Source organism: Eleginops maclovinus, chromosome 6 (assembly GCF_036324505.1).
Source record: "Eleginops maclovinus isolate JMC-PN-2008 ecotype Puerto Natales chromosome 6, JC_Emac_rtc_rv5, whole genome shotgun sequence".
In the NCBI taxonomy this organism is placed as follows: domain Eukaryota; kingdom Metazoa; phylum Chordata; class Actinopteri; order Perciformes; family Eleginopidae; genus Eleginops; species Eleginops maclovinus.
Window position 1 is genome coordinate 23,799,002 of NC_086354.1, and position 25,429 is coordinate 23,824,430.

Below are 25,429 nucleotides of genomic sequence, written 5' to 3' on the forward strand. Positions count from 1 at the left end.
TGCGTGAACCATCAAAATGTTTAACCCGTGGAGTTCCTTGAGGCTGTTTCAATCCCCATCACCGCTGCGAGATAACCTCTTGAATCTCAATGTAATGCGCCCGGCGGCATTTAAAGCGTGCTGGGAAATGAAGGGGGGTGAGGGTGTCGGATGTGAGGGGGTTTTGGTCATCAACGTTTTTCCAGCAGCCTGGACAGATTTACATTTTGATTCAATGTATGGTGATTGCATGGATGCAAATTGAGGCTGACAGAAAGTGGTGGAAAGTGCGCTTACTCACGTGCCTTTACTACATATTTTCTTTAAGCACAAGTTTTCAGTACTTCTTGGATAAAGAGGGAGAAAAAACACATAACAACAGTTAAAATGTCAATTTTCTGCCCATATTTCTCTCTTTTTTGCAGCCCCTCTTCCCTTAAAGGTGATAGCACACATAAATTAAACCTGAAGGAAGGTATACCACTGTGCAGAAATACTGTTACAAGTAAAACAGTCCTTCTTCCCCCATTGAGGGAAGTCAGGCAACAAAAAAGGCCATGAAAGAGAGACAAATGTGCAGGAATTGGACATTTGTTTAGTTTTTAGGTGCTTTTTTCTCCATGATCATCCAACATTCATGCTAATAAAGCTTGAATTGAAACAGCGAGGCACAGTCTGGGTGGCCGAGGCAGCGCGGGGTCTCTCAATGTGATTAACCTTTTGTTTTTGCTGCTGTAATTCAGACTAAAAGGCGCAGCAGGAAGATATATCACCGGGTTCCCCTGCAGGAGGGACCATGCACCACTATAGGAAGTGGAACAACAGCAGGGTAAAATATGGGGACATCATTAAAGGAGCAGGTCCCGTCCTGAAGCGGAGACAGAGAGAATGTGTTCAGGGATTCGGAAAAGGTTTTAGGTTTCAAGTTGATGGATTTTGATTGTTTTTAATGTTGGAGTGTTTCTGCTGGCTGTGGGGTCTTCAGGTTCAAACTAAGTTAAAATAAGAGGCACACAACAGTTAAACTCATGGCACAGAATTCTATATTTTAACACTGTTATGTAACTGTTTAAATTTTGCACATCATCAGTAAAAGTTGTTTTAAATAAGTTTTAAAAAAGACATAAAAGTAAAGAAAATATATATTTATTTCCTGGATATTTTTAAGAAACAAAACGATGTATTTAATACAACTTTTTTTTTTAGATTAAAAGAAATTACATTAAAAAATTGAAAAAATATATATTTTTAAAACATTAACTTGGGTGAAATAAAATGATATGAATACATTATTATTATTATTATTATTATTATTATTATTATTATTATTATTACTATTATTACTATTATTATTATTATTACTATTATTATTATTATTATTATTATTATTAATATTATTATTATTATTATTATTATTACTATTATTATTATATTATTATTATTATTATTATTATTATTATTATTATTATTATTATTATTATTATTATTATTATTATTAATAATAATTTGGGCCGTGGCGCAACTGGTTGGGGCACCTGCACCGCACGCCGGCGACCCGGGTTCGATTCCCGACCCGTGGTCCTTTCCGGATCCCACCCCGACTCTCTCTCCCACCTTCCCGTCACTCTCCACTGTCCTATCCGATTAAAGGCAAAAAGACCCCAAAAAAATATTTTAAAAATAAGAAGAAAAAATAAAGTAAAAATAATACTTCATACAAAAGTCTGAAGAGTAGTTCTGTATCCAACAATCTATCCCAATTTTGCTACACACTTTCTATCCTTTCTTACCGACCAGGTCAGGTTAGAAAATAAATTGTATCACCGTCCTCTGTTTGACATTCAGAGTCCTGCTTTGTTTATATAAAGTATTTTCTTCTCATGCCACTTAAACTTCACAGGGAAACCCTCACTTTACTACAGTTTTTTATAAAGCTTTAGTTGCTTTAATAATTAAGATTTCTCCCTAAAAATAAATCACATGAGTTTATTAAATATGATGTTTTGTTGTGGATTCAAAGTTTACAGTTTATACAGGAGAAGTTGTCACGCCTTGATGATGAACCATGGTGTGGTTTCAAATGCATTTTCATCGAGATGAGGAAAACGATGCACGTGACATTCAGAGTTTCTAACATTTAATGACTGATTGGAATTAGCAGTTAAATGTATTCATGTTTCCAAAGTGAAAGGGGCCCTATTATTCTCATTTAGTTGGCCCCCAATGTTTTGCATTATTCCAGATTAGTGGAGGGATTACATGCTCTCTCACAAAGTGATCTCTAATCCTCTAAAGTCATCCTGTCATTGAGCTCAAACACTCGTAGCTCCTGACAAGTCCTCTCTAACAAGATTTCAATTCATATTTTTTAATAAACTCATTAAATATGAAGCTCTGGACAAAGGATCTGCAGATTCTGTTCATGATACTGCTTTGAACAACATGAATTAGAACAATCTAAATGTAAGATTTCTAAGACATATATCGCTTATTGTGGAAAGAATATTGCCCACAAACCATTACAAGGTTGCAAAACACCACATGAAATAATACAAAAGCAGCTCTCACAAAAATTGGGTTACACTTTACAAAATATATATATATGCTGCATGTCGAGTGTGTGTTTTTGGTTCTTGGAGCTATTTTTTGGAAATGTTTAAGGCATCCTATTAACTGTTTTTGTCATTTATTTAATGTTAATTGTGTGTGCGTGTGTGTGTGTGCGTGTGTGTGTGTGTGTGTGTGTGTGTGTGTGTGTGTGTGTGTGTGTGTGTGTGTGTGTGTCTGTGTGTGTTCTCGTCATACTCTCTCTTGCATGTATTCCCAAGGATCTCAGGGACATGACCACTTTAGATGCAAAAGAGTCATATTTATTATTATTTGTGTGTGTGTGTGTGTGTGTGTGTGTGTGTGTGTGTGTGTGTGTGTGTGTGTGTGTGTGTGTGTGTGTGTGTGGTTATTAAAGAAAAAAGACTCCTCACACACAGAGGCGCTCTCTCTCCTCCTAGTGGCGTCTCTCTGCTACGACCTCTCAGACAGACATTACATCACCTCGACCCGGGTAATCATGCAGTCTCTCCTCAGCGATGGTTACGCAACAGCCGTCATTATTCTGCAGCTACAGTCAGAGGCTCGGCCGACCCTCCCGCATAAACGCTCCCCGCTACACTCCCGCCTCACCCTCCACCACTACACACACTGGAAACACTCCCAAGGCCTTAAAAGTACTCCGATTCAGTACTTAGAAATATTCTCATGTGCCAAAACTGCACTTACTTTAATTTGATTATTGATGCATTAATGTCTATTTCAGCTGGTAGAGATGGAGCTAATTGCATGACTTTGTTAATATTTTAACTTGCATGTATCTGTCAAGGTTTATTCAGCTAACAACTTAAATCTGCAAAGACTCTCTCTCTCTCTCCTCACTGCTCAGGTGCTCCGGATCTCACCGTTTAAAGGGAAGGCTGGCGGAGGAGGGGTCGCTCTCGGACACTCAGCTGCCTGATGCTGCAGGAGCCGCTTATTCTGAGTTAGAAAGCAGTTCTTCACTCTGTTATTTCATAGTTTTCTTAGGCTTAGTTATTGGAATGGAGGCAGCTTTCTTTCTGAGTTTAGTCTATGCATTTATTTTAGGGCTTGAGGTTCTTCGTCGTACGGCTCCTGGCGTGGCTGGCCGAGGCCTCCTCCATGTTTTTGTCAGAACCTTCAATAAAATCATGTTTTTGTAAACTCCTATCGGCTTGGCGTTTTAAATATATGTTGCGGGTCACAACGTGGCCGTAACATGAAGTATAAAGTATTAAATAACAGTCTACCTTGAAATGTTGTGTAGTTTTATGTTAGAAATATAAAGCGTGGGTCCCTAGCATTAAGAAACTATCAGATGCTAACTTGCGTATTTCGGCAATTTGCACAATTAGCATTTAATATCAAAATCATATGGACATAATTTCTGAAAACCAGTCATGTTGGATCCTGACAGTGTCTTAAGCATCCTTAAAAACCCCACAAAAGCTCTTCAATACTGTCCAAGCTCTTATTCAAATATCATCCAAGGTGATTATGCTAATACATGCTAATTAGCACAACGTATGCTATAGTGCAATCAACATATGCTCGTTAGCATCGGGAAGTTTCTAAATGCTTGGGGAACTTTGGGGAACATTCTGGGTTCACAACAGGACTCTATAGAGGCTGGAAAACAGACTGTAAAATACCGTCAGTATTATCTAATCGCTATCGGATTGTTCCAAGAGGAGCTGGAAGGTTGTGAGTCACTCTCAGGTGTGTGGGCTTTTATGATTCATATGTTTCAGTGTGGATTCATGTTGCTGCAGGCCCTCCGACTCTGTTAAAGAGACAGGGTTTTTCTTTTGCAGTGGAAGAGGTTGAAGAGGTCACTCTCTGCTCTGTTCAGGGACATTTCTGTTGTTGTATTATGCTAATGTGGAGCTCCTGAGTGAGGTGGAAGGTGGAGGTGCCTGCGGTGTTGCTAACTGGAAAAGGGAGAGAGGTTAGAGGGGGTGAAGTGCAGGATAAGGGAGGGGAAGAAGGGGGGACAATTATACTATGACTTTATACAGTACTTCCAGTTTGTTTTAAGTCAATGCAACCCAACCTTTAAGACAAATCCATCCAAAGAAACACACATTTGTTCATCGTGAGACGGACAGTTTGGGGGTTTTTTGCCCCTGGTTACTTTGGTCAATCAACAGACTTCACTGGGAACACTTAAGGAACTATTTTATCCCCAAAAAATGTTATTTCAAATGATATTTTTGCCCAGTTTCTACCTGTAAGATATTTGCTTCTAACCCCATGCAGTAGAAGTGGTTCAATAGTCATGATGTTCACTTATTTCTGAATTTCTTTTTAAGTATATTCTATGTGTGTTTGTTTTTTGTTGAAGGAGCCTTCAGATGCAGATTGCTAAAGCTGTGGCTATGGAAACTTCTGGAGTCGAAACACGAGCTGGAACTTGATGGCAAACACTGAAGAACTCTTATGAAGTTAAGGATAAACCAGGTCAAAGTTATGAGTTGAGGGAATATGAAATTTGAAAATAACTCAATTTGAAAAGCAATACAATTTCCTAAAAATCTGTCCTGGTTATTTTGGATTATCCACAAACTTTCCTGTGAAAACTCCTACTAGAAATGTTTCACTTCAAAGTAATTATAATCAAATCAGCGTGGTTGGATACCTGTGTGAGGAAGCAGTTAAACTACAGCTTCAGTTCAGAGCTCGAGAGTTGACACAGAGTAGACGCTCATTTTTAAACCTTAAATCTAAAAAAAAAAAAAGGTGTGAAAAAATGTGGATTTGGAAAGGGAAAATTAAGAGGGAGAACAAGCTATTGGAGACGTTGTGAAGCAGGGCGGTAAAAGCCAGATGCATGCTGGGTAAATCAGAGCTGTCAGCACCCTTTGTCCCCAGGTTTACAGAGGTGGAGGTGGAGGTGGAGGTGGAGGTGGAGGTGGAGGTGGAGGTGGAGGTGAGGAGCCGGGCGGGAATAAGCGTGGCGCCGCTGACAAATTGTCCAGGCGGCTCCCCCTGCTGGGCCTTCACTGCCTCACAACAAAAGAGACCCCCAGCTCTCTCCCTCTGTCTCCCCCCTCTCGCCTCCAATCCATCACCCCCAGCTCAATCCTTTCATTCCTCCAAAATGGGAGAACAAAGACAAAAGGTGCACTTGAAGCAGAGAACAGTACGGGCCCACCCAGAGACTCGATGCACAGCGAGGAGCCGCGGGACAACGGGGCCGGAGAGAGGGAAAGTGTGTGTGTTTGTGTGTGTGTGAGAGAAAGCCGTCCAAAGCCACCCACCTGTCCACACACACTCTCTCACTAACACATGAATGTAGACATCAATTCTTTCTATGTCTTACACTAAATTTAATTCATATGTATTTAAAGGAATATATCAATTTGAGTATGTGTGTGTGTGTGTGTGTGTGTGTGTGTGTGTGTGTGTGTGTGTGTGTGTGTGTGTGTGTGTGTGTGTGTGTGTGTGTGTATACATGTGTGTATGTATATTTATAGAATTATCCCTAATTGTGTGTGTTTTGCTATGAATTGAGCAATGGTTAACACTTACTGTATGCCTCACTGTCTCCTATAAGCTCTAATTTAACTCATATTTGTATTTTTTAAATTGTATTAAATTCATTATTTAGGAGTTTATCTCATTTGAATTGCAGGCATTCAATAAGACACGTTCATTTGGCTCGTTTTATTTACACTTTAAGTAAAAGCATGGTTTACACTTTAAACAAAGTGCATTCATGGACAAACTTAGTCGGTTTATTATTACAAACAAAATAAGACAACATTTCTCAGTTTGGGATAAATAGAGTATTTCTGATTCTGATTATTAGCTCCAGGGGGAGTTGTGTGTGTACAGTGTGTGCTGGTTTATAGTAGCTTGTGTGGACCACACTTTTGAACAAAGTGCACGCATGGACAAACTTAGTCAATAAATAAAAAGTATTAAACAAATGATAAATTCAATTCAATTTGTAAGTTGCTTTATCTGTACCGTGTTGTGAATTTGCATCATGGTAAACCTCACACACACACACACACACACACACACACACACACCATTGTCCAAGTATGCAATAAGTGCATGTAAAAAGTTTCGAGTAGCTGCAGAGGACAAACACACACAGTCTGTCATTGAAAAATCAATACTTGATATTAGCCTTTAAATACGCTGTACTAACAAGATACCAGATGGATAATCCGAAATGATTCTGCACAGATCGCAGTAATCACAACCTAATACATGCCACAACATCCTCATTCTGTTTGAGCCCTACATGCTTCTTGTACAAAGAAGGAATATAAGCAACGATTGTGGATGTTTGCATTAGATAATCTGGATAAATGGATGCCTTACTGAGTGTTCTGCTAACGTTTCGACTGCTGATCCTTTGAAAGAAAGCATGTCTAATGACTGTTTGAGCGCTTATAAGAGGTTATAATGTTAGTAAGCTAAATTAAACATTGAAACATTCTGCATATAGCTTTTCTACCTGTGACCATAGAGGCATGCACACTTAGATGCATCGACTATTATCCCCTGCAGCGGTTGCAAACTCACCTGTGGGGGAAATATAGCAACGGCTCTTCAGAGAGGAGATGAAGTAAATTGAGACAGACTTGGAAAAGAAGCAAACAGAGAGAAGAGAGAGAAAGAGAGGCGGTTCAGGCAGAGTTCAGTCTCATTAATACGTGATTGCAGTCGGCGGTGGCTCGACTCCAACTCGTCGATAACTCGGAGAAGAAGAAGCCCTCAATGCTCTCTATTCCCCCCCCCCCCCCAGAGCAGAGAGTATGTTGACAGAATGAGAATAAGGCATCGTCCTTGTGTTTCTACTCTTTAAGGGCAATGTTGTTTCTTTTTATTTTCCTCACTTGTGTGATTCTAACGCTTTGTTCCACTGGAAAATCGTTCTGTTTTGATCCCACCAGTTTGCCCTCTCTGATCCGACATTCACATGAAGGGGGGGGGGGGGTAAAGTAAATCATCATCATCTTCCACGCGGGGATATCTGAAGAGTTTCCAGTACGCCCTTTTAGAAAAATGTGCCACCCACTTGAGCCTGCAGGTGCGCTTTAGTTGATGTCGGGAACGTAAAGCGCACCATAAACAGGATGAGTCATGTACCGACCTCTGCTCCTCCACTGTTTCTAGTCTGAGGACGGGTTTTTAAAAGTGATATTCTGCTGAATTTAAAGTTTATTTCAACTGTTTGGCCATCTGACAGCTGGCATTTCCATGACTGCTACTCTATTAAAAGGCAAAGCGGGTTTTAGAAGGACATTATGAGCATTAGAAAGGGTTCATTATTATTAGCTTCAGGAGGAGTTGTGTGTGTGTGTACAGTACATGCTGGTGTATAGTAGCTTGTGTGGACGCGCATCTGGCCGCGCTCCCGCATTGTGAGGACTCAAACAGAGACTGAAAACTTTATCAGATTATTTTGAGGTCTTTAAAGATAAGATATACTTTATCACAACTAACAAAATACAAAAAGTAGAATATTATTTACCATTTTGTCCTTTGTTTTGTATATCATGCATATCCAATTTAAAGGAATAAAAGGCGGGTTCAAAACCATGGATCGACAGGCAAAAATGTCTAATGTCCAATTTGTTCATCAAACTCATATCTACTGAACCAATAAATACAATAAAGAGAAATACTTACGAGAGCTCGGCGAAGTCGGTCATCTGGATTTTAGCCCTGCGAGCCAAGATCTCCATCAGATGGAGGCCTTCGTCCGTCTGAAGCCCACTGATGGAGAGGAGAGAAATTACATATACTTGCAATGTAGATTAGGTGACCTATCTTAGGTAATTACTTTTAAATAGAATAAGTAACAACTGTATATCTTAACCATTTCACAGAGATGCGCCATATATTCAGGGCAAAGTGAGAAATTCAGAGAAATCTCAAATACTTATACTTCGGCCACTTTTCTGATACTTCAATGATAAAAATGAAGCCATAAAATCCATTACAAACTGACTGCTGTTCCCCTTGTTAATACACCTTAACTAAAGGGTGTTGATAAGTAAATATTTTACTACTAAGGGAGGTTTAAATGATTGTATTCTTAAATAAAAAAGGGACATCATGGTGTATTTTCAGCTTTGTGGGAGTGAGAAGTGGGAACGGAGGAAACAAACGACCAGCATTTAAAGGTTGAAAGGGTAAAGCGTGTTTCTACATGGCCATATGTACAGTGTGTGTGTGTGGGGGGGGGAGGAGCAGGTGTTTCCTCCAGCTGTGATGAATCACCTTCTCTCTCCTCCTCACACCGAGGCTAAATGCCACCACTCTGCATCTCATCAGTCTTATAACCGCTTCACTCCTACAGGATACTCGCTCTACGGACCGGCGAGAGAGAGGCTCTGACGCCTGTGTCTGACAGAGGAGACTTGTTGATTTGCATTATTTTCCTCACAGTAATTTCATATTTAGGTGAACATGATGGAAGTTAATTTGGCAGAACTCCTAACTAAGATTTCAGCAACATTTTGGTTGATTTATTTTGGGAAAATTGTGTATCGCTGAAGCAAAAATGACATGTTTATTCAGCAGGAATACTTGCATATATTGAATACTATTTAATTGTAAACCTTACAGGAATAGCAGAGTCAGGTTAAGAAGAAGGTACTAAAAGAAAAGGTAAGGACATTTTAAAATAAAGAATATTACTTTAAACCTAATTATTAAATTAAGCTTTCCACACTCAACCAAATCCTCCAATTATTGATTTATGTATTCATTTATAAGCAATTATACTGCACACAAGAGATCATGCATCTACAAATGAAGTGAGAGTATGACAAAATGCATCCTCCTTTCAGTCTCTAAACCCTCTAATATTGCAAAATCAGGTAAAACAATCTATCAGTTTTTCCACATCGTGCAGCCCTAGATTCTACACTAAATTACAAGCACTTCTTCCTCTGGTTTTTACCCATAATGCCTCTGTGCATGTCAGAAGGTTGTATACTCACTCTGTGTCGGTGATGACGTATCCGAACACGTCCTCGTCCGCCTTCTTCCCGCCAGCCTTGACGTCCAGCTGCAGCTCGGGGACGTGCAGCGTCTTCTTGTGCGGCTCGTCGTACACCAGCGCAGCCGGAGGAGGCGCCACCTCCTTGATCCAGCCGTGCACCTCCGACACTTCCTCCACCTGCTGGGTGGCGTCCTTCTTCTGCACCGTCACCCCTGCCTCGCTGGTGCGGCTCTGGACGTTTTCCAGCCCCACCTGACGTCCTCCGGGGGTCTCCATGTTCAAATCGTCCAGATTTCTGGCCGAGGGAGCCGAGTTGAAGGTGGATTTGTCCAGGTAGGCCAGGAGTTTGGTGAAGAGGTCCGGCTTGGGAGGAAAGAAAAGCTGTGTTTAAGTGGAATTTGTAATTGTACTTTAATTGAGTTTTTCCTTTTTATGCTACTTTCTACTTCTACTCCACGACATGTATTTATCCCTTTAGTTGCTAGGCAGATTAGGATGAACGATGGTAAATATAATCTCCCTTAAATCAGACTGTAGTTCACCTGCAGTAAATCCAGCAGCTACCCTGCAGTATACAAAGCCATTCAAACTAGCTGCACCTTTACCAGCTCTGAGAACACTTTAATGATCAATCATTATAAAACATATCAGAGATATTATTCTGAAATGGACCAATCAGACAATGACTACTTTTACTGTCACTACTTTAAGTACATTTAGAGGAGAGTACTTTCTACTTTCACTGGAGGAACATTTAGAATACTTTCACTGTGACAGAGTATTCCTACACTCTGGTACTTCTACTTTACTCAAGTACAAGATCTGAGTACTTCTACTTTACTCAAGTACAAGACCTGAGTACTTCTACTTTACTCAAGTACAAGATCTGAGTACTTCTACTTTACTCAAGTACAAGACCTGAGTACTTCTACTTTACTCAAGATCAAGACCTGAGTACTTCTACTTTACTCAAGTACAAGACCTGAGTACTTCTACTTTACTCAAGTACAAGATCTGAGTACTTCTACTTTACTCAAGTACAAGACCTGAGTACTTCTACTTTACTCAAGTACAAGATCTGAGTACTTATACTTTACTCAAGTACAAGATCTGAGTACTTCTACTTTACTCAAGTACAAGACCTGAGTACTTCTACTTTACTCAAGTACAAGATCTGAGTACTTCTACTTTACTCAAGTACAAGATCTGAGTACTTCTACTTTACTCAAGTACAAGATCTGAGTACTTCTACTTTCACTCAAGTACAAGACCTGAGTACTTCTACTTTACTCAAGATCTGAGTACTTATACTTTACTCAAGTACAAGATCTGAGTACTTCTACTTTACTCAAGATCTGAGTACTTGTACTTTACTCAAGTACAAGATCTGAGTACTTCTACTTTACTCAAGTACAAGACCTGAGTACTTCTACTTTACTCAAGTACAAGATCTGAGTACTTCTACTTTACTCAAGTACAAGACCTGAGTACTTCTACTTTACTCAAGTACAAGATCTGAGTACTTCTACTTTACTCAAGTACAAGACCTGAGTACTTATACTTTTACTCAAGTACAACATCTGAGTACTTATACTTTTACTCAAGAACAAGATCTGAGTACTTCTACTTTACTCAAGTACAAGATCTGAGTACTTATACTTTTACTCAAGTACAAGACCTGAGTACTTCTACTTTACTCAATTACCAGATCTGAGTACTTCTACTTTTACTCAAGTACAAGATCTGAGTACTTATACTTTTACTCAAGTACAAGACCTGAGTACTTCTACTTTACTCAAGTACAAGATCTGAGTACTTGTCCTCAAAAAGGTGTGATTGCATGGTTTAGTTGAATACTCGATTCTGATTGGTCAATTTGGTCATTTCAGAGGTTGTTAGTTTTCGATAACAGACTGTTGCTAAGGAGAACAGCATTTTCAAAAGTCTCTAAACTTTTCCGAAAATTACACTTGATTGAGGTTTCTGTAAAGGTGTTGTCTTAAATCACTCTCATAGGAACATCGAGTTCCTGACAAACACTCGGGACACACAAATGAGACTCTTCACATTCTGAAGCTGAACACAAGTTCTTTAGGAAACCGGAGGCTCGTTAATTATCAGCTTCTCTCTAAATGTTTGGTTTTTGAAAACTTCTTGAACGAAACGTACCTTTTCCTCCATGTTCTGCTCCTCTGGATCTGTGTGGCGCTCCGTCAGGGGAGGGACGGTCAATGTTTTCAGACCTTTTTATTAAAGAGAAAAAACGAAACTGATATTAATAGAAAACATAACTCAATCAAAAATGTGCCCAAAAACTCAAAAACCACCTTTCCATATTTCATAGACTTTTTCCACTTCAATGTTTGAACGATAGAAGACATTTGCCCCTGTGATTTATTTATTTACTAAGAATTGCAGAAACGTGAAATAATCAGCAAATGAAACATACGTGATCCCAAATTGGGAAATGTTTTTGTTGAAGATGCATGTAAAACTAGGTATTGCACATAATTAGAAATAAAAGGTGCAGAAAGAGCAGAAAATAATGAGTAATACAATATAAAGAGTGAAAAGGTAAAGACGGCTGCAGGTTTTGAAATAACCAATGCTATATTTTTGTCATTTTCATCCATTTAAAAATGTTTGTACTCAAAAACTCAACTTTTTCTGTTTCTAATTACCCCAAAGTGCTGCCGGCGCTGTAGGAGTGCTCTCTGATGATTTAGTTTTGCACAGATTTTTAGTAAAAACGTTTTATTAAATAATCTGGATTAAATTAAAAGATGTTTACAATTATTAGTTACCTTAACTTTAATATTGTGGTAAGCTCTTTAATTGCTCTCCTGTGATATTTACCTCAGTACATTTTATTTCTTCACGAAGCATTGCAGGACGCTACAAGGTTAGATTTTTTAAGGCATTTTAAAGCTTTTTGATGTAAACTTTAATAATAAGAACTTTCTAAAGCGCCTTTCCAGAAACCCAAGGACGCTTCATTAAAACGAGCTGTGTTTAAACAGGATGCTTCTCTTTTTTCACCTAGATCTTAATGTTGTTGCAAGCCGCTTTAGAGCTCTTCTACTTCTTTCCTCTTGCCCTAACAATAATGCACGAACTAAAGAGCTGCTTCCAGCTTTTATTGCATGAAAACTCTCAATGAATCACGATGGAATCACCTTGCAGAGCTGCCGGCGCTGTAGGAGCGCTCTCCTGTGGTTTGACTGTCGGAGCGTTCTGAAGCAGCTTCTCTTCTTCCTCATCCCTGCCAGGCTCTTCCTCCTTTTCTGCCTCCCCCTCCTCCTCTTCTCCCTCCAGGTCTCTGGGTCCGGGTCTGAGGCGGGTCCGGCCCCGGTTAGGACCCTGTTTCTGGTCCTTGTCCACCACCTGCAGGGCGTCAGCGATCAGACTGGACAGCTGGCTCAGGTCCTGCTGCGTCAGGCCGTCCACGTCCACGTGGTGCCGGCCAACGCTCTGCAGAACCTTCTGGATGAACCTCTCTGCAGGAACACGGAGAAGAGAACAGATGGACACAATCCTTACCGAACAAATGAGAACTGGTAGTTTTATTAAATGCACATTTTGAAATAGAATTTACTGGACTGGAAAGAGAAAGCAAACTGTTCCATCCCGTACCATCCACAGGCGTCAGAGGCTCTTTCACTGAAGCCCCCTGACTCTTCCCCAGCTTCATCAGTCTGGATTTCTGCCCGTCTGTTTTCAGGCCGGTGTTTTCTATCCTGTTGCTGTAGAAGGGCCTCAGGCGGGGGGTGGGGGCCTCCTGCACCCCGGGGTCGTGCCGCCCGCTCTGTAGGGACAGATACTGCCTCAGGGCGCCCAGCAGGAAGTCTCCCTCCGTCTGCATGGAGACGAGCTGGTCGGCGGGAGGTCTCTGCTGCTTCTGCACAGGTGAGAACGAGGAAGAGGAAGAGGAGGAGGAAGAGGAGGCAAAGCTGGAGGGCTTCTGAGGCTTGGAGCGATAGTAGTCTGCAGGGACGCCGGACTGGAAACGGTCAGTCTGGAGGAAACGAGAAAGCAGGTGTTTTATTATTCCCTGATTCATGTGACACTGATCTGATGTCTGGTGTAGTTGTATCCCACAGGCCATAAGACCGCTAACCTCCTGAGCGTGCACTATTTGTATTGTTTGTTTATAATATTGCTGCATTGTTTGAGGAACATGTGACCCAAGTTTTCACTGCACACTTACGACTACACTGTAAGCTGTGTATATGACATTAAAACCTTCGGACCTTTGAACAACTTTAAGGTGAGTTGCATCTAAAATAAAGCATAAAGAACCAAATGGAACTAAGGAAAACATCAATATGTGGTTTGTAAAAGAAAGTGTAGTTTGTAATGAAATGCAGTGGGAGCATTTGAAATCAGGAGCCACATTTAGCTTTATCATAAACAACTTTTATCCACATCTGCACAAAACAATGATTGATGTGAAAATAAGGCGAAAAACAAGGGGGTAAAAAACAAGGTATTAAATGCAATTATCGTGGCATCACATTAACGGATCCATCAGCTAAACAAAGAGTGTCACCGCGGCTCCATTAACGCCCACCTGGAGCACAGAGAGGAACCAGCCTGACGGACGGGGAAATTATCATAACAAAAACAACATAAACGGTGACGCTCCCCACAGTCAAACTTCTTTATGGTGTGGGGCCCCTTCTGGTGTGGGTCACGGTCGGGATCTTTGTTCATTTTTATCACAGAGCTGGTCAACGTTATTCACGGGGATGCATGATTTGACTGTTACTGCAATTGTAAAATGATCCATGGTATTAAAAGCAAGGAGAGATTATTACTAACATATGTCATTAATAAAATGATGACTGTTTGATTTTTTAAAGGAGGTATGCGCAGCAAGGTTTTGTATTTTCTTTGTGGGACAGGCAAACCCTGCAGCACCACAATCATTTATTCAGAATATAAAACATATTTAATATTTTTCTAATAATTTATTCGTTTTATTTATTCAATTTGTTTTTAAATTCTAAAATCTTTTTTATACTTTTACATTTAATTGGTTGTATTATTTATTTATGTATTCATACATTTTGTTTTTTCATATTTTCATGAATTCATTTATTTTTCATATTTTATTTTATTTATTATTTTTCTTTATTTTGAAATGTGTTCATTTACTTTTTGATTTATTGTTATTTTATTTATTATTATTATTATTATTATTATTATTATTATTATTATTATTATTAATAATTTATTTATATATTTCACATATTATTATAGATATTGCAACTTGTATCACATTTTGAGTCTTTGTTCAGCCCTGCTTTATTCCCCTCATCCCTACGGGGACTCATCCAGTCCTCATCCTGTTGCTCAAACACATGAAGCTGCATAGAGAAGGACCACAAGTCTCAAAAGGGGCCCCTCTCCTCACCTTGGGCGGGGTGGGGGGGGAGGGGAGGGGACACAGGGGAGAGTTATTAATTAGAGCGTTGAACTGCTGAACTCTCTGCTGGTATTATCTGCCTCATAATGAACGTGCTGCGAGAAACCATCAGTTCAGGAGGGAGAGGAGAAAGCGCAGCGACAAGGAAGGATGACACCGGACCCCCTGCTGGGAAGGTGTGTGTGTGTGTGTGTGTGTGTGAGAGATTATATAACAGAGTGTGTACTGCATGCATATGTGTGTGTGAGGCAGGTGGCAGTGAGCGGGAGGCCTCCCTGGCAGAGCAACAGGTATGCATACTTCATGAATCCCCGTGTTTCATCTCAAATCAGCCTCACCTTGCCCTGGGAGCTCAGGCTGGAGGAAGAGGAGGTTTTGGGAAGAAGGCCGAGGCGCTGGAGGTACATCTGCAGGTTCCTGCTGAGCTCCACCTCCACCGGCTTCACCCTCTGATCCATCGGGTCCATTGCCTCAGCTGCAGGCCTGAGGGGGGAGGAGGGGGGAGAGGTGGACATCACTGTTTGAGTTCTCTTCCATTACAACACATTTAGCTGACGTTTTCTATTATAAGGCTTAAGGGGTTTTTTTAACCCTCGGGCTTCTATTGGCTCGCGCTCCAACACAAGAATGACTTTTTTCTCAGAATTTGGTTGAAGATACAAACTCATAAAAAGCAGGATGATGGGATGTATCTGACCTGCTGTCCGAGTTGTAGATGGCTCCTTTCTGCTGCGTTCTGAAGGGAACTCTCCTCAGTTTGGAAAGCTCTTTGGACAGAACCTGCTGAGTGGTGTCATCTCCCCACGTCAGACCTGCAGACACACACAGAACCTTAAGAACCACATCTTAAACACAGGATTATTCCTTCTCGTCTCAGACAGAAAAGCTTCATGTATCTTCACTGCTATTGCGAGTAAGTTCTTCCCAGCTGAGTTGCAGTAAGTATGGCCAAAAATGCAAACATGAAAATGCTGAGCGTGCCGTTTCTCTCCTAAAATCATTAGGTCGCTCATTAGCGGAGGAGACCACAGCAGCAAATCCTCGGAGACTCTGAGGAGAGTTTCAGTGACTAAGCACAGACCATTTCTCCCTCCTCCTGCAGCACGACACAGCAGTTTACCATGGATCACATCAACTACTACTAATGCACACAGAGCTGCACGGTTTGGAGAATCATAGCGATGTGGTTGCTTCATTCAGGTGTTTCCACGTGTATGGCCTTTACTATATATTGCGATATCAATTGATTGTGCAGAAAAAGACTCAACGTTTGCTCCCCTTTGTATCATCTGCAGACCCTGAAAAGTAGCTTCCAGGGCTAATTCTGGCACCCTTACTGTACGTCATGGACTTTAATGCTCATGTTAATTAAGCATTTTGGAAATCCCATGTCCTTTGATGCAAATTAACATATTATTTATCCCCAAAAAGACTTGTCCTCTCCTCAAAAACTGGGCATCTGCGTCTCTTTCCATCTGGGTAACAATTTGCATTACCTAATCTAAGCACCGTGTAGAAGCAAGAGACTCAAGGGCATCGGCATCAGTGACAGAGCATTTCTTTTTTGCATCCACCTCTTCTGCATTACAGCAAGACTACAAAAGCACATGTTTGATGAGCTGCTTGGGCTTCCCCGTCTGTTTCCTGTGCTCAACATGCATCCAAACACGGATTTCTGGCAGCCGAACAGAGGAGCAGGACCGGCAGCAGATGGGGTAGCGGAACGAAGCGTTACCGGAAATATGGCCGAGCTGCAAAATGCACAACACGAACCAAGGCGTCCGGCAGATGAGGGATGATGTTCCTGCAAGATGGGAGTTGAACTAGTGCAGATCCAGCTGCGATGCTACAAGATCAAAAGGTCCAGAGTGGAGGACGAGGAGGACAAAACTGCTGTCAGTTAAAGTTCAAACAGAAAACACTTCCTAATTTTAGGCGAGCAGGACAAGGAAAGCAGGATAATGACTAAAGGAAACAGGAGGACGAATGAGGGGAGGAAGTGCAGGTGTGCAGGAGGTCAGGTGTTGCAGCGTTGATGAGGAGAAGGTACAACTAACAAGGCCAGGACAGGCAATCAAGACCAGTGGGAAAACACACAAAGACAGGAAGTCAAATCAGACCTAACACAAAGTGAAACGACTTCAGAACGATAGATCTATTGCAATAGCAACGAGTCCCAGTTCAACCAGTAGCATTCAGATCTGTTTGTGTCCCATTATGTGTAATAAGCTGCAGTGTGTGATTTAATTTGACATGCAAAAAAACAAAACACAAAGTAGTGTCTAAGTATCTGAGAAAGCTGCGTTTTCGCGGACCTGAATTAAAACTTCGGTGCCCGTCAATGTCACCATGGATGCATACTGGGATTTCTTGTCTCCAATTTCGACCACGACAGTCTTGCAATTAATACCATTTATTAACCCAAAGACGGTGAGGTCACCTACGTACCCTGTGCCCCATAACGCCATCCAGTGCTCACAAACAACATACAAATGTGCACAAAACTGAAAGCTTTGCGCAATTTATCTTCCAGCCAGTAGTCAAACCTTGATAACAGTATAAAAGGGTTAGGGTTCAAATTAGGAAGCATGTCTCCTGAGGTGTGTTCAGACTGAAAGCAGTGCAGGTTTTATAAGTGGAGACTCGCAGCCATGCAAAACGTGCCCGGAGGAGCAGCAATCCAACCAGAAATTGTTGAATATGTTTCAGATTGAGTAGAAAGTGGAAGCTTATCTGGAGGCGTTAAAAAAAAGTCTGAGACAAGAGGAGAGAAACTGGAGAGAAGTAATAAATATAAAGTTCTGAGTTCAGTGGAAGTTTACGCTGTCACACCAACACCTCAATCACAGGTCCAACAGCTTTTTCACACATTGTTTTTTAGCAACTCCTGAGGGAACTGTATTTTCAGCAGCTAGTGTTGAATAATAACTTTAAACGTACTCCTGAGGAAGTTTCACTTTGGCTACCTTGTTTATAATGGCAGAAGGAATCTTAGGGGGAACACTAAGTTAAAAAGCATGATCTCTCTGCCTTACAAACAGCAGGTTTTGTCTGGGAAAATACAGAGCTGCCACAAAAACAGGTCCAACTCTCGTCTCCTAAATGTTTGATTATGACGATGTTGTGTTGAACGATGAAAATAAAAACCAGAAATCACATTTTTGAGCTAGTCTTTAATTTCATTTGTTTTTGTGAATATTTCCCTCCTTTTAATAAGAGCATCATTATTGTTGATTTAAGCGGATTAGAGATGCATAAAAAAAGGTGACTTTTTATGTTATGTTATTTATAACTTGGGTGGGACAACCGATTTGAAATGTAATAGTAATTATTGTTATGCATATGTATAAGATGTGAGGTATAATACATTAAAATGTGTACTAAATTGGTTAGTTATAGTAAAAAAGAACAAATAAATTACAATTAAATAAGCGAAAAAACCAACGGAACTAAAAGTGAGTATCAGCGATAGCAGTGAGATGCTCATTATGCATCATGATGACATTTCACATCACCTGAGACTCCAGAATGAGACACTTCTTTATCCACATGTTTCTAATCCACTCCTCTGCACTAATTAAATCAGCCCGAGTCGCTGGAGTACATTCTTTAGCCTCGCTGCAAAATAAATTACGACCCCCAACCTCCAGGAGCCAGCTCTCTCCAGCAGCTGCACAGAGAGTCAGGCCAAGCGTTCGCCATCAAAGAGCGATAAAGCGGAGAGGCTGTAGCGGCAGCCGCGGTGGCTGAGCAATCGGGCGATAGCGGCGGGCGAACAGACGGCACCTGACACCGCAGGGTAACAAACGCCGGGGCCCCTGCCAGGGTATTCAGAGCCACAGAATAAACCCCAACACTGAGACGTGTGGAGGAGGCCGACGACCAGAGCCAAATGCTTCCACATCCTGAAGAGGCCCTGGTCTGCTGTATGGGGTTTTCCCTTTCCTGAAGTGTGTTAGGTTTTAGTGCATGTAAATGGTCTTCAAATGCTAAAATTCCTGTGTTTCCTCCAGAATCGTGTAAAAAAAACCTCATTTGTGAGGAGTTTCTCTCTCATGCATGTGAGAGAAACTGGGTGGATGTACCTGCATGATGAGTGTGTGTAATGAGCTGGTACACAGGTGACTGCCTCCCTCTAGTGGTATGGTTCAATAAGAGATTTTCTAACACCAGAGACATCAGCTGATCATAAATCATGTCCACAGGTTAAAACAATGAACAATATTTCACATGTATCCAAAGCGTTATGCTCTCTAAAGCTCCTCATTAAGTATTCCTTCTGTGTTAACCACGCATATCTAGGAATGCAAGCCACCACACGTTTATCTTTTTATGAACCGCATTGGTTTGCGTGATTTTGACGCAGTTTGTATTTCATTTGCAGCGTTTTTGTGATTGTTTCATAGCCTTTTATAAGCAGTCTTTAAATGTTTCTTTCCACTTTGTATTGTTGATTCTGCAACGTCAGTTCTCCAGAAAAACTCTCCTATAATTCAATGATTTGTGGGATAATTTACGGGGTTTTTTCCAAAGTTGGTAGAGGTCTAGAAGAAGTAAACAGGTTTGGTGCAAATATTAAAACGTTACATCACCGATATAAAATAATCTTTTCACAACGTTATTGATATTTTCAAGATATAAAATATGTAGAACTGAAGACGTAAATCGGATGTTTAGAGGGTTTAAAAACGTGGAAATTGTTTTTTCTAAACGTGGATTTCGCTCCGATCTTTTATAAACGCTCTTAGGTTGTGTCATGGATGCATTTTTGCTGTGAGAGCAACAGAAGTGATGAGGTCCAGCACACAACACCAACACCTTAAAGTTAAATCAAAGGAGCTGCAGCTGTGTTTCAAATCTGCTGTTTTCATGCACGTTTGGCAAGAATATTTAAGACAAGCCTTGTTTATCATTTTATTTATATACATTTCTGACCACATGTTTACTACAACCACACAATAGATCAATCCCTCTTCTTCTTTATTGATTAATAAAGCAATACATTACACAATCACTGTATTCACATTTTAATTTTCCAGACTCAAACGTGTGAAGCAACATCTCAGCAGTACTATTTTATACAAACACAACAACTATAACATAAGATGTCCACTTGGATCATTTCAGATTATATGCACTGTTAATTGAACAAACATCAAATGTCTCTTCAATGAGGAGAACGGTTAGCACAGTATGGCTGACAATTACAGAATCACAAATATTAAAAACACAATGTCACAACGGAGATAAAAATCCAATCAAGAACTCTTCAAAAATAATAAATACTCAACCAGATTGTAAGGAAAATCAGAAACAATTACACCCCATTGCCACAAAACAATGTGTACCATAATATAAACCAAGTATTCCCATTTAATGTGTTTAATGTTATAAATGTTTGCCTCTTTATTCAATTTGTTAGTTTACTCTCCCTTTGATGCATGATCTGTAAATGCCCCCTCCGTTAAATAAAGGATATTTCAATAATACTAAAGAGGCCCTATTATGCTTTTTGGGGGTTTCCCTTCCCTCGTATGTCTTCCCCCTATTGGTTTTAGTGCACGTAAATGGTCTGCAAAGGCTAAAATCCCTGTGTTCCTTCCAGAGTGAGTTTTCTCTCCCACACACTCCTTTGTTTACTCGCATCCCTATGGAACACTCACTCACATTCTATGGTATAAGCTAAGGGGCGGGACATCTCTAAGAGGTTGACCAATCACAACAGAGCTGACCAGCTAACCAATCAGAGCAAACTGGGCTCTGGTTTCAGACAGAGGGTGAAAAGAGGTGCTGCAGCACAGGCAGTATGAGAAAAATAAAGAGACACTACATACTGACATACATCTGAACATCAGCAGGACAGGACTCTTTAAAGTAGAGACACTACATACTGACATACACCTGAACATCAGCAGGAGAGGACTCTTTAAAGTAGAGACACTACATACTGATATACACCTGAACATCAGCAGGAGAGGACTCTTTAAAGTAGAGACACTACATACTGACATACACCTGAACATCAGCAGGAGAGGACTCTTTAAAGTAGAGACACTACATACTGATATACACCTGAACATCAGCAGGAGAGGACTCTTTAAAGTAGAGACACTACATACTGATATACACCTGAACATCAGCAGGAGAGGACTCTTTAAAGTAGAGACACTACATACTGATATACACCTGAACATCAGCGGGAGAGGACTCTTTAAAGTAGAGACACTACATACTGATTTACACCTGAACATCAGCAGGAGAGGACTCTTTAAAGTAGAGACACTACATACTGATATACACCTGAACATCAGCAGGAGAGGACTCTTTAAAGTAGAGACACTACATACTGATATACACCTGAACATCAGCAGGAGAGGACTCTTTAAAGTAGAGACTCTACATACTGATATACACCTGAAGATCAGCAGGAGAGGACTCTTTAAAGTAGAGACTCTACATACTGATATACACCTGAACATCAGCAGGAGAGGACTCTTTAAAGTAGAGACTCTACATACTGATCAGCAGAATATGTCCTCCTTTATTTTCCATTTAACTACCGTCCTGCTTACTTCAGCTCACACAGCGTGGCGTTGTCTCCGCTGGAAAAGTGAAGAGCCAGACCAGCGTAGAGCGGCTGGGTGAAAGTGGTCTGCACCCTGTGGATGAACTTCATGGTTTCCCCCACGTCGTAGAATGACAGAACACCAGCCTTATGATCAAGGAACACCCCCACTTTGCAAGACGTCTTCCCCGGGATTAGAGTATGGACATCGTCATGTCTGAATTCATATCTATATATCTGACAATATAACGCCCAAGACTTCTCGTTGAATCCAAACGCACAGTCTCTGGAGGCATCACATCTTTTCATATCCTTGTACGCTACAGCCACTGTGCAATCTAGTGCATCAAACTCAACCTCCCAGTAACAACGTCCAGTCAGACTCTCTCTACTCAGGACCTGATGTAAACCGTTGAATCTATTATGGGACGGAAACGAGAACAATGCTTCGATGGTGCTTGTTGTTACTTTGCGGTACCTCTCAGAAAAATACATTAACCCGAGGTTTGCCGTGTTTGGATCCAGCGTGATTTGACGTGCGTACTGTAAGAACTCCTCTCTGGTCCTCAGTTGTTGCGACAGGAAAGCATCCACTTCAGTGACTGTCCGTAAAATCTTTGGCCACTTCTCCATCAGAACTTCCTGTAGTTTGTCTCGGACTTCTGACACAGCTGTTGTCACGTCCTCAAAGTACTGCAGAGGACGGATTTTGAGGCTGGGTAATTCCCAGGACTCACGGAGAGGTGAAAGCGAGGAGTATTTTTGTAGAAACTTGGTGGGATCGTCTGTTTTTTGAAGCAACCCCAGCTCAGCGTCTTTCTTCTTCAGCTCAGAGATCTCCTGCTCCAGCTTCTCCTGAAACTCTCTGACTCGACTCACTTCAATTTCCTGCTGAGCTCTGACCTGCTGCTTCACATCAGAGCTTTTTTTCTGGATGAAGTGGATCAGCTCAGTGAAGATCTTCTCGCTGTCCTTCACTGCTTTATTAGCAGAGCAGTTGATACCATCCACCTCCTGCTGCAGCTGCTTCATAACTTTCCTGCTGCTGTGGATCCTCTGCTGGAAGTTTTGTCGACTCCCCTTGAGCTCTCTCTGCCTCTCAGTCCTCTCTGCTGCAGCTGACACTGTTTCATGGCCTTTATGTTCCTCCACAGAGCAGAGAGAACAGATACACTGCTGATCAGTGCGGCAGAACAGCTTCATCACCTCGTCGTGACGAGAGCAGATGTTCTCCTGGAGCTTCTTGGAGGGCTCCACCAGCTTGTGTTTCTCAAAGGCAGGAGATTCATAATGAGGCTGGAGGTGTTGCTCACAGTAAGAGATCAGACACACGAGACAGGACTTACTGGCTCTCAGTTTTCTCCCAGTGCAGACATCACAGGCCACATCTTCAGGTCCAGCATAGCAGTGATCAGCAGGAGTAGCTGGGGTTCCAGTCTTCTTCAGCTCCTCCACTAAAGCTGCTAACATGGTGTTTTTCAGCAGGACAGGCCTCAGTGTGAAGCTCTGTCTACACTGAGGGCAGCTGTAGACTTCCTCCTCTTCCTCTTTGTCCCAGTGGGGTTTAATGCAGTCCATGCAGTAGTTGTGTCCACAGGAAGTAGTCACCGGATCCTTCAGTATATCCAGACAGATCGAACAAGAGAAGGTTTCCCGGTCCAGCTGAACTCCTTTCTGCGCCATTTCTCCTCTCAGTGGCAGCGAGTGTCTGAGTTTCACTTCCTGAAAGCTGAAACTAGTGTTATCTGTGAATCATGCAATGGTTACACGCATGCGTCAGCTGTCGCTCTAAAGGGGGAGGGAACCAGCAAAGCTGAGGCGATTCATAAAGGGGAGGGTTGTGAAAGAGACAGTCTGTTCCGAAGTCCAGACCCACAGACTGACAGGCTTTCTGCAGTAAATGTGAGAGGCTTCAGGGTGATCCAACTGTGGAAACACAAGGAGCTTCCTTCTCATCCAACCCTGTCCCAGTGGGGTTTAATGCAGTTCATGCAGTAGCTGTGTCCACAGGGGATGATCACTGGATGCTTCAGTGCTTCCAGACAAATTGAACAGCAACAACAACACTTTTCATGGACCAGCTGAAGTCCTCGCTGCGCCATCGGTCCACACTGACAGCGAAGTCTCACTTTCGTCACGACAGAAACAAGCCTGTGTGCTTATATGCCTTGAATGAGGCTTATCGTCTCTTGATATCACATGGTTATTACACCACCAATCGGCACATTGTCAAGGGGAGGGCACCCTGAAGAAGCTCTGGGAGCAGACGGAGAGGTTATCAAGGGAGTGTTATAGTAGCAACGTGGCAGACGACTACTACCCAGTTCCAGAGTCCTTCTAATAAGTTAGTGAGGCTAGAAGGCAATCCAACAAAACAGAGTGCTTGGGGGCTATTTTGCTGATTTCTTAACCCTTTTCTGCACACTGCTTGCAAGTAGTACTTTGTTTATGAAATGAATCTTACAGTTTTTCAGTCAGCGAATGTTTAATATAGTTAAAGACCCTTTGACTTTCATACAGCCATGACCTTTCTGAAGGAGAAACTCATTTTAGGGGATAGTAAAGATTCTACAGCATCTGAATTACATTCAAAATATTCCAAGTATTTTGTCAAGCATTGCAGGTCGTTAAACAGAGCTACTGTTCCTCCATTATTGGCCCCAAACAGAACATTGTGCTATTGCATTTCTGTGAACTGTAGTCTGTATTCACATCGGGATGAATGAATATACCCTTAATGGTCCCACAGGGGGGGGAATTTACATTCTGCATCTGACCCATAGTGTTAGGAGCAGTGGGCTGCCGTATATACAGCGCCCGGTGAGCAATGTAAGGGACACCTTCCAGTTCCCAAGCCAAGACCCTATGGACTTTGCCACCACCGCCCTAAAGTAAGTAGCCAGCAATAAAAATATGCCAAGTTAAAAAAAGTGAAAGGTACGGAGCTTAAAGCATCAGTGTGTAAAGACTGCTCTGGTGTAATGAGAGCAGAGTGTATGTCCTAAAAGTTGAGAGATGCAAAAGCATTATGTAGTTTGAAGAGTCAGTTTACCCAGAGGACAAAAGAGAATTAGTAGTCACAGAGACATCTTCATCTGCGCATATTTTGAGAAAAATTATATAGATAGAATTGAATATCAGTCATTTTTTCTACAGACATTTGTAGTCTGACAGCATTTCCATATTTTAAAAAGGGCCAAGGTTTATGTGCATGTAAATGGTGCTGCAGCACAGGCAATATGAGGGGGAAAAAGCACCTTTTTGATCCCAGTAGAGGCAAGAAATACAAATATGAACCTGAAAATGAGCACAATATGTCTTCTTTATATTCTTTTAATTACTATCAAGAGGAAACTTCCAAAGCCAACATGCATTCTCTCTAACATCCAGCAGGGGGTGACTCATCTGATTGCAAAAAAAGAAGTCTAGATTGTATAGAAGCCTAGGAATAAAAGACCCTACTTCTCACTTATTTTATTACCTCAGTGAACATCTTACCTCTGTTGGAAAGCTTCTCCAGCAGCGTCCTGAAGCGTTGCACGACAGACGGGGAGACGTCGTAGGTGTAAACATCCGTCACTGGAAGAGGGTGACACCTTCCAAACATGGCATCTGAACACACAAACAGAAAGTTAGGGAAACGCTTTTAGACGTACAGTTTCAGAGCTTAAAATGATTGCAAAACCTTCTTGTAGCCGTGCAAAAGAAACAGTCTGTGGTTCTGTGTGTTCAAATGTATATCTGCCTGCATGGATGTGTGTGAGGGAGTGTGCATGTTGCATAATGGCTCTTGTAGACGGTAATTCAGGCCTCCAGTCTATAAATAGCCTCTGCGACACTCTGGTCGTCCCAATCAAAACGCAAGCTCCATTTAGCAGTCAGCTGAGGGTGACCAGCGGCTGGTCGGCACTGCTGTAAT

General features: G+C 41.5%; 2 protein-coding genes across 2 annotated transcripts in view; both read right to left on the reverse strand.

Annotated features, from left to right (window-relative positions):
* The window catches only part of LOC134865739 (receptor-type tyrosine-protein phosphatase N2-like), a 164,723-nt gene that overhangs the window by 122,836 nt on the left and 16,458 nt on the right, over nt 1–25,429 (reverse strand). The window contains 8 exon segments of the mRNA XM_063885429.1: nt 8,197–8,283; nt 9,516–9,880; nt 11,687–11,760; nt 12,694–13,014; nt 13,151–13,532; nt 15,284–15,428; nt 15,643–15,757; nt 25,009–25,122. Coding sequence (XP_063741499.1) covers nt 8,197–8,283; nt 9,516–9,880; nt 11,687–11,760; nt 12,694–13,014; nt 13,151–13,532; nt 15,284–15,428; nt 15,643–15,757; nt 25,009–25,122 — 1,603 coding nt within the window.
* On the reverse strand, nt 19,847–23,392 carry LOC134865740 (tripartite motif-containing protein 16-like). The gene has a single exon (XM_063885430.1). It carries the CDS (start codon nt 23,191–23,193, stop codon nt 21,514–21,516), a length of 1,680 nt encoding a protein of 559 aa, XP_063741500.1. The 5' UTR covers nt 23,194–23,392; the 3' UTR covers nt 19,847–21,513.